We start from the raw sequence: 10565 nt of genomic DNA, 5'->3' as shown, positions 1-10565 counted from the left end.
AAATGAATTCCATGACAGCTATTGTTCACGTGTTACTTGCATTTGCTATTTCTAGCTCAGCTTGTTAAACTGACTAAATACATGTTATTTTTATTGTAAAAAATCAATTCTCTTTATTTGTTTTGCAAATATTTGCTAGTTCATTCATTCATTCATTCATTCACCAATTTGCTAACAGGCTTTTCCAGCTCAGGGAGCCAGAACCCATCTGGGTAGCACTGAGAACAAGGTGGCAAACTAGTTTTGGGATTGCTATGACATGCAGATGTTAAACAGATAATGTAACCTTTATAATAGTGAATAGCAACCATGAACAGACTTTTCTTCCTTCTTTCTTTGTAACCTTTCTGATGATAACATCGTTATTTTGGTGTCTATTTTCTTTTTTTTATTTGTTGTTTTTTTCTCACATTTTAAATCCAAAGTCAGTAAGTGAAAATTAAGTGGGGTTTTCATGATGAATGATTATAATTACTGAAAATAGATCTTGCCTGCCAAGTAACCTAATTTAGTATTTAATCTCTAACACATGCATGCAATAGAGAGACCCATTAGGACTTACATATGCAAGATTTTCTAATTTTCCCACATCCCTGACCTAAATAAGTAAAATGAATAAATGAACTTTTCAGGTTTTGTTTAAAACATCTTGCAGAAAGAAAATTAACTTTTTTACTCCTTGGAAATTGAAAGGATTTTGTTCAGTGTTCAACTCTACCCACTTATCTACTAAAAACTTACATCAGTGCCTATATATAAATTGTCTCTTAGGCTTAGCAAAGCAGCACTAAAAGCAGAATAGTACAGTTGCAAACAATAAGTGGAAAAAAGCCACTGCAAAGAATTCATTTTTCTTATGGTTGTGTGAGATATGGATTAATATACTTGTAATTTTATAACCTTCTCAGCACAACTCTAATAAACACACTAGGATGAATTAATACATACAAGTATTCCATATTTCTGTGATGTGACAATCAGTAACTAGGCACCCTAATTGGCTTCCACCATGCAGCAGATATTTCCGGGATAGGCACTGCCTCAAGGTTAGAAAGTGAACACATTCATATTATTGCTCGCTGTGCTACCCATCCAAACAGCTTGAAATCTAAGTAACCAAAGTAAATTTCAGCATTAAAGTTTGCAGTGCACCATGCAATGCATATGTCTCTGTTATATGCCATTTAGTATGGGATTCGTAAAAGCTGTGCTAATGTTTGTGAATGTAGAATATTGGAATAACAATGAAAAGCAATTTACTACTGCAAATGTTTGTGGTGGGTCATCTGTTGGAATGACAAATGCAAAGCATTTTATTACTATAAATGTTTGTCATGCACCATCTGTTGGAATGGCAGAGACACAGCATCCAGATGGACACACAGACACATTCATTGTTTAAGGTGGATTATTATTTTGTCAGTTGTTATCAGCCTGGAATGTGATGAGCAAAGTGATATCATGTTTAACATGTTTGCCTCAGAGAAACTACAGTTCAAGTCATTTCCTGATCACTAATTTGTTTGTTCTCCAGTTGACAGTAATGCTTTTCTTAGGGATTCCACTTTGTTTCCATATGGGCTTTAAGGTTAGGTTCATTGGCATCACCAACCAACAAGGAGACAGTACAAATGTGTCCATGATGCAAATGAATTCAAAAGAGGACTGTAATTTTATTATTTAACATAAAAGTCTCATGGTATTCAACTTGCTTACTGGGAGAACTGGGTGAACTGGTCTCTTCAGACACAACAGGAAATGTCTTATGTAGCACAGTAAACCAGCAAATCCAAACTTATGTAACTAAACTGAGAACAATTGGCTGGACTCCTTTACTTTATAGAATATCGGATGAAAAGACATTCCTTTTCACCTTGACTTGCAAACTAGGGCACTGCTTATCTTTCTTTCAAGCATTTGGCCTGTTTGGATTGCCAGGGGCTGTTTACATTTAAGGACAGCCGGAATCCTACACTTCTTGTTTAATTCACTCCTGTTCAGTGAAAAATGTTCAAGTACACCATGGTACGTAACTAGTCAGTCACCTTCATTTTAAATATGAAAAACGGTCCACAAAGGCGGCTAGCCCAAATATTTGTCATTTTAAGAATATTCCATTAATCCGAAAAGAAAGAAATCAGGGCAAATGAACAAGCAAAACAATCTAGTTGGAGTGTTCCTTCTTTTCTTGGTGCAGATTCCACCCTAAAAATGTTACGCTTTTCAAAGGCATGTTATCATGACATTTTCTCCCTTTCATCTCTGTTCCCATTTAAATTGAAACTATTTGTCTAACACTGAATACTGCCGATGTTGGTAAGATCTTGGTAGAAAATCGCATGCAAAAAGTCAGGGCGTCCTCCCAGTTTGTGTTTCTAATCTAAAATTTACAGAAAAATAAATATAGTCTGTAAGGGACTATCTATCTATCTATCTATCTATCTATCTATCTATCTATCTATCTATCTATCTATCTATCTATCTATCTATCTATCTATCTATCTATCTATCTATCTATCTATCTATCTGTTAAATAGTTTCTTTCATATGTAGCATTTCTATAATTTCCTGTAGGTTCAAACCCAGGGTCCGAGCATTTTCTGTGTTACGCTGGAGCTTTCCCTTGAGTGGATTTTCTCTTTAATGGCATTTTTCTTGAGTTGTGTAGTTCCTCACAGACAATTGCTTGCCAAAGAACCATTTCCTTCTAGTGAGGGCTTCTTTACATTCTGCACTCTTAAAAATAAAGATGACAGGAGTGGCTCTTCAGAGCTACACTATGGGTTATCCATTTTTGCTTCCCAAAAGACTCATCTACATGAAGATTACAAAAAGAACTTTTATTATTTTAGATCCATAACAGGTTCTATACTTTAAATAACCATAGATGGTAAAAAGATTTGTGAAATACCAAAAAGTAGTGATTTGAAAAAAGACTCTTGCTTACAATAACACATGCTAAGTTCAGGCTTTCTTCATTATTAGAGCCCTAATAGTTAGTCCTAACACACAGTAAAGATTTCAGGTTTTTTTTCTACATATAAAGGAGTTTTTCAAAGCACAAAGAAACAACTTCATATGCAAAGAACCCTTCTCAGTATAAAATGGTGCTTTAACAATCAATAGTTCTTTTTAATATTTTTATTTTATTAATTTTCATTGTAATCATTCCATACAAACAGATCAATTTATAACCCAACAAATTTGAAAACAAATCAAACCCCAACAATCAATAGTTCTATGAGAAACCATACAACTAAGTAAAGAACCAGTATTTTTAAGAGTGTTTTAAGCATTTGATTCTTTGCTGTTAGAAGGTTCTTAATATTTGGACCAAGCAGAAATCTTTAATTTGTAGTAGGCTACCTAGCCAGATACTAACAGATGAGAAAACATAGACTGGAGCCTCTGCTATTGTATGCAGCAATAGTCCTTTCAAATAATAAACTCATCAGTATTTAACAAATCTGTTATCTACTATTCATATGGAGCCTACTACACATATAAAAAAGGTTCTTTATCAAATCTTCATGTGAATGGTTCTTCTAGGAACCAAAAATGGCTCTCTTATGACATCACTCTGAAGAACCACTTTGGCACGTTTATTTTTAAGAGTCGAGGTTAAGCGACCCTAAATTCATCCGTCGGTTCGTCTTTAGATGGACTATTGATGTTTAAAACGACCTTTTATAGGAATAAGATCGTTCGAAATTGAAAGATATGTTTTCTGGATTTTTTAAAATTTGCTAATACGCCTAAGCAAAAATGATATCGCTTTGAGCAGAACGTTTGGTATTGATCTGCGGCCATGGTCGTATAGTTGCCTGAGCTGATCGTGACTGCAGGGGGGCGCCGCAAGCAGCATTACAGCCTCTATGTGTCTGCACCTGAGTGAATTCAACAAATGGATAGACAAAGTAAATGGAACGGCAATTACAAAGATCAGAAAACGATAAAACCAACAGGTTGGCCCATCATGTATTCAACGCTGTACCAACATCCATCGATTTGAAGGACATACTTTGTTTGTGGCAGCATATATTGAAATGCAAGCCTCCATGCCGATACAATGTAAATTAATTCACTTACCTAGTCTCTCTCTCTCTCTCTCTCTCTCTCTCTCTCTCTCTCTCTCTCTCTCTCTCGCTCGTCATGCTAATTCAAAACGGCATGTCTTTGAAGAACATTACAGAAATACAGAAAATACGTCCGAACATAATTAAGCTTTGCATGCATAAATGATCAGCAAGGAAAATTGACTCTTTTTCCTGCAGGCCTTAATAAATAATATCAGTAATGATGCGTGTCGCTAATAATATTCTTACAAACAATTCCATCCATCCATCCATTTTCCAACCCTCTGAATCCGAACACAGGGTCACGGGGGTCTGCTGGAGCCAATCCCAGCCAACACAGGGCACAAGGCAGGAACCAATCCTGGGCAGGGTGCCAACCCACCGCAGTACAACAATTCCACTTTCTTTTATTTATTAATCCTTTCGTCCATCCTTTTTCTAAACCCGCATATTATGAGCAGGGTCGCGGGGAAGCAACCTATTCTCTTAATGTAAATTTTCTAGTAATGGTGGTGTGGGTTGCGGATTGTATCTTGGCAGTAGTGGAGTGTAAAAACAATAACCAAACCAGGACGGGGTGTTATTTGATATTGGGGTACATTCACTCACACATCCACACGAATTATATCAATTTAGCGTCGCCAATTTATCCTGTCATGTTGGGGTGTGGGTGAAAATATTGGAGAAAACACATCTGGACACGGAAAAAAACATACACGGAAAACAGAAGTGCAGTTCGGAAATAAATTCTTAAAAATAATGGTTCTTTAAAGGCACTTTATGTTTTTTAATTGGGTTGTGTTTTTCATCGCAGAAATGGTGTTGGACAAAGCCCCATTTCACTGTGGAAGGGTTCTTTGAAATTTGTTTCTGTGTGCTTGGAAAAACTTCCTAATATGTGGAAAAATCTATAATGTTTAATGTATAGTATTCTACCCAGCAGGACCCTAACAATTAAGAAAACTTAGCCTGTGTTGCTGTATGCAGCAAGAGTCCTTTGGAAAATCATGACCCATTGGTATTTCACAAATCTGTTACCATCGGTTCATGGCTATTTACTGTATGGAGCGGGTTACACATCTAAATAAATAAGGATTCTTTCCTGGGACCTTCAAGTGGATGGTTCTTTTGGGATCCAAAAATGGTCCCCCTGTGGTATTGCTCTGAAGAACCGACTCTGTCACCTTTACTTTAAGACTAAGAGATGTCTTTATTACCCAGCCTCGCTTTCGGATGGGGGTGGGGTAAGCGGTCTGGTGCTGACGTAACCAGATGTTCTTCTGCCAGCACAACCTGAGGATGTGTTTGCTTCAGTTTCCCACGGCGACATCAAAGAGCCACATGATTGAGAAGTGTTAAGACTGGGTGGTAGCATACAAGACTCAAAACTTTGAACACCGCGGTTTCCTGAGGTTTCTGCATATCTTTGAAGTCAATTTCAGGGCAATTATGCAGCCTGGATGTTTACTTACAGGGAATACCGCCCACTAAAGACCAATTTTAAATGTACCTACAAAGTACCATGTGCAGCCATTTTATTTATTAATGCTATCTTTGTATTGAGCACAAAATCAAACAGACTGCACAGAAGAGCACACACACTCACACAAACATATATACACACACACTTACATATACATATACACACATATACATATATACACATATATATATATATATATATATATATATATATACACATATATATATATATATACTATATATATATATATATATATATATATATATACACACATATATATATATATATATATATATATATATACACACATATATATATATATATATATATATACACACATATATATATATATATATATATTATATATACACACATATATATATATATATATATATATATATATATATACACACATATATATATATATATATATACACACATATATATATATATATATATATATATATATATATATATATATATATATCTACACACACAATTTGTAATATATGAATATCTATATATACACACACATACATACATACATACAGTTTCAAAGAAAAAATGCATTTCTTAAAATAAGTACTGGAGTATGCATAGAAATAAACGTTTTATTAATAATAGGGTTAATATGTTTAAATTTCAAACAAGAAGAAAAGAAAGTTCAGTATAGATAAATATTATTACCAATTCTAAAAAGCCAATGCAGTGACTATTTAATAATTTAAAGTTATTAGAATAAATAAAAATAACAGCCTCCTACAATGCAGGCTACACGAAGGTTTACTTCTGCTTGAAGTACCCCTGGTCTTAACACACCTACTGGAACAGTTATAGCCCCACAAGTGTCTTGAGAAGCATATCTATAAGATACATAAAAAGAAGAGTCTACATGTAGAACAAGAAAGGTTCCCATTATTCTCCTTTACCATGGCCTCCACATATCTAACGAGGCTAGGTGTGGACTGTTGAATGAAACATCTCCACGAAGACCTCTGGATCTCGGTGGCTCTCTGTTTTCAGTGGTCTCATCCCTCGACGATTTGACTTCATGGTTATTACTGCTGTGAGGCGACTGCGGCGTTGGGCTCAGCACCCCGGTCGCCAGAGGGAGTGACGGGGAAAGTGCAGCTGAAGTGGGGGATTTTACAGCAGCCTTGCTTGTTTCTTCATTGGATCTTGGCAAGGATTTCAGCAGATGATTGAGCAGGCGAGCTCCAAGCGTCTTGTCCATCCATTCACAGGTGAGGAGCAGATTGTGCACTTCATGCATACATTGGATATAGCCTGTGCTGTACCGTTGTTGAGCCTCTAATCCAACGGTAGAATCTGCTAAGAGAACAAGCAAAATCTTGTTAGATATTAAAATATAACTTTGTAAAATTCGACTAATACAATTATAAATCCGCTCTGGGGGCCAGAGTTATTCTACATAAAATTCAGTATAGAGATGATTAACAAAGAAATAAAAACTATATTATAAAGGTTTCGCAATTATTTTTTCAATGTAATGATTGATAAAGCATGCAAGTTTCGGTACTTTAAGGCGGGACAGGATGTTGGTTGGTAAGCAGCTTATTTAAAGTGTCGGGAGCCCTCTTGAGGTCCTCCGTGGAAGTGCAAGTGCCAAGTGAAGGCTCAAATTGCACCAGGGTTAGTCACAGTATACTGTAAAGCCCGCCTAGGCCTAAGCCCACCCGCTTTGCTCATTGACCCGCGTATTTTATAGCTAACTTTACATTTTTTTATACAAATGAAAGTTAGCTTCTACTGCATACATTAATTTTAATATATAAATCCCTTGATTAAAATACATATTTTTTTACAATCCTCCAAAACAATATCCTCATTGTTAATTTATTACTAAAAGAGTTCATTTAACTCTTACAAATAATTTAGAAAGGTCTACCTAACATTTTTTTTTAATTAAAATTAAGATTGTCTTTACAGTTATCAATCACAACCACTCTAAAGATCTGACGTTGACAGGACCAACATTTCTGAATTTTCTGTTTATCTACTATGTCCTGATGGAGGGAAACGAGAACAAAGCAACATAATCGTGAACGATGTCTCGTCAAACAACCTTATCATGTTTTATAAGTAAAGGAAACGAACAAAACAACAGAACTTCCCAGAGTCAAAGTACAACAGATTTTGGTGATGCCCCAATAGAAGCAAAACCTCGCGGCTAGTTGTGCTTACTTCAGCTATAGGTTATTGGTACCGAGTGCGGGGGAAAATCTACAACGACTCCACTGCCAGATATCTAAAGCGCGGGCAGGGTCACGGATTTGTCCGATGTTACTTTGCTTCTCGTTGGCACATCCGATAACTGTAAGGCTGTAATTTAGGATGTCGAAAGATGCGACTTGGGCATTTTGGTGATAGGGCTAACCTCACTGAGGACAGATTCACTCGTAGACTGGAAACGCACGCATCTGGCATGGTCAAAGCACATTTCAAATGAAACTCACGGGGCAGCGCTTTGTAAATACTGTAACCAAATTACAAGGAACGCCAAAAACGGAATGACATCGATTTGCTAATATATAATGCTACTGGTCAAAATTATGGAGGATGTTTATTGGGCGATAACCATTTCCCTCATTTACGTCCAGTAATATTTCTTTTTAACGTATGTATATTTAATAGTAATAAAAACAACATAAGGCCCAGTCGTGACAAACTGATGACCATCCTTTTACAAAACCCTGACACCGATACTGCCCTGTGTGAAAAGTATTACACGTATTTTACAAATGATTAATGATTGCAAACAAAGCAAAATATCCAAAGTTAGGATCTTAACTAGTACTTCTGCCAATAGGCTGAGATTTAGTTTAGCTGCGCTCTCAAATCCCCAGGTAAACTTAAGTTATTTATTTAAATATATAGATGTTTGTTTGCTTGTACTTATACTTTTGAAACACATGACCCTGTAAACATTATCACGATCACTACCATTTCCGGCAATTGCCATTCAGATTAACGAACTCTAAAATATAATGTACCAAAACCATTATAATGACGATAATATAGATAGTATCATCTGCTAAATAAATATGCACTCACTCTGAACATTTTAAAGTTGCACTACTTTTAATATTAGTAACTTTGGAATCTTAAGTATCGATTCATAAAGTAAAATGCACGCAGGTTTAAGTAGAAAACATCTTTCCTATAATAAGAAAAACGCGGTATACAAATATTTGAAATGTTATCATCGTTAGTAAAAATGAGCCGGCATACTGTATATAAGTAAGCTTTTAACAATAAATTGTCTTTTTCAGAACTACCAGTGTGGGCATTATTTTTAACTATTTAATTCAAAAAGTCTTTATTTATAGTAATGTATCTATTTATTGTTTTGTAAATGTTTTTGGCTATTTTGAATTGCTCTTTGCTAAGGAGAACAATATATAATAAAGATGAGTAAACCCGTCATTACTAATAGTAAGTAAACTTGAATATATTGGCACACTCCTGTATAACATGAAAACTGCAAAAACAGAAAAGTGAAACTAAGGTCAGGATTGGTTTTAGCGCCAGGCGTTTTGTTTACAAAAAGTGACAGAGACATTTGCTGTTAAAAATGATAACACCATTTCAGAAATATACGTCTTTTGGAAGTTGATAATCCACACAGAAAAAAGAAGTCCGCTAACCCTGTAGCCGACTGTACTCACCCATCATCCTGTTGTTCTGGATGTTCTGCAAGTGTTTCACTGTCATTTCGAGTATGTCGGCTTTTTCCAGTTTCGACTGCTGCAAAGAACAAGAATTGATTTTTTTAATTATTTCAAAATTGTTATGTAAGGGACAAGCCAATTTAAACACATGGGAAGGAGCCGCCAAGATTATACTTACATCCAATCGGAAAGCCCCGACCACCGTTTCTTTTAACTGATCCAAGCAGTTGTTGATTCTTTCACGACGTTTCCTTTCAATAAGCGGCTTTCTCAACTAAAAGAGGAAAAAGCAAAATTTGCACGCACGTAAACATATGCAAACTTGTGTGTAGTGTGTTTTATGTCAGTTCTGTCTATCTAATTACGGTCAGGCACTTCCGATAGGGTCAGTGAGGTGTAGCACTCCTACCTTTCTCTCTTCCTTAGCACTAGAAAGTCTGTCCACGTTATGTGCCATAGTCGTGGCAGTCATTTCCTTCGATTTGCCTAGTTAACAGTGCTACTGTGTTCGTAAGACCTTTCTTGCTTGAAACCTGGCGAAACTATGGAGTCTCCGCCGCGTTAGGCTCCCCTCTATTTATTGTGCTAAATTAGCATGTGAATGGCAAAGCTTTTTGGCTGAGTTATTTTCCCACACATGGGGTCGCTCGCAAAGATTCACGCCCATCAATCAGGACTGACAGGTCACTGCTCCCTTTCAATTGCCAAATTGCCCGCCCCCTAAAGTAGCGACAGATGTCCAGCCTTGAGACCTGCGTCTTGCTGCAACCTTTCGGTTCTTCTCATCAAAAGGACTTTGAGTTTAAATTCCAATGAGGAATCATACATTGAGAGAAGAGCGTGATACACCTGCCATTTTGGACACCTTTAATCCAACCCACTGATATCCACTGATGTTAAAAAAGTCTTTACGACCCACGTAATCTAAACGCGTCGACGTAAAACCTGTAATTGCCACCAATGCATCATTGTTCTTTTCCCGCTCATTCCAGATCAGTTCAAGTGGTAACAATCTGAGAATATCTGCGTTTTATCAAGCAGGAAGGCAGATCTCACTCTGAACTGGGCATCAGTCCATCTCAGGTAGCAGACACACACAAATCAATGCTCAGAAGTTCCGTGTCATTTCAAAGTTACCAGTCAACCTAATCGTTGGGACGTGGAAGTAAAACCAGAATATCTCAGAAAAGAAAAAAAAAATCTGGTCGAAATTTAGGAGAATATACAGACCCACAGAGTCTGTTATAGCCTACAAACCCCAGGTCGTCCCACGACTCAGAATTTAGCGGTATATCACGGTGGTGTACATTTTAT

At 36.4% G+C, this 10565-nt stretch overlaps 1 protein-coding gene across 2 annotated transcripts; it reads right to left on the bottom strand.

Moving 5' to 3' along the window:
• Positions 1–6156: 6156 nt before the first annotated feature.
• her8.2 (hairy-related 8.2) lies at positions 6157–10009 on the bottom strand. Of its 2 annotated transcripts, none has more exons than XM_028791666.2 (4): positions 9661–10009; positions 9430–9525; positions 9249–9327; positions 6157–6891 (listed from the first exon to the last, which is right to left on the bottom strand). In XM_028791666.2, the coding sequence occupies exons 1-4, from the start codon at positions 9721–9723 to the stop codon at positions 6485–6487; spliced, it is 645 nt and encodes a 214-aa protein (XP_028647499.1). In that variant the 5' UTR covers positions 9724–10009; the 3' UTR covers positions 6157–6484. The 2 variants fall into 2 exon arrangements, with proteins under 2 accessions (XP_028647499.1, XP_028647503.1); XM_028791670.2 differs by having other exon boundaries at positions 6157–6888; positions 9661–9920.
• Between the last annotated feature and the right edge of the window lie 556 nt (positions 10010–10565).

This window comes from Erpetoichthys calabaricus, chromosome 2 (genome assembly GCF_900747795.2).
Source record: "Erpetoichthys calabaricus chromosome 2, fErpCal1.3, whole genome shotgun sequence".
Taxonomy (NCBI): domain Eukaryota; kingdom Metazoa; phylum Chordata; class Cladistia; order Polypteriformes; family Polypteridae; genus Erpetoichthys; species Erpetoichthys calabaricus.
The sequence above is the reverse complement of the archived record's forward strand: the minus strand, read 5'-3'. Positions and strand labels throughout refer to the sequence as shown.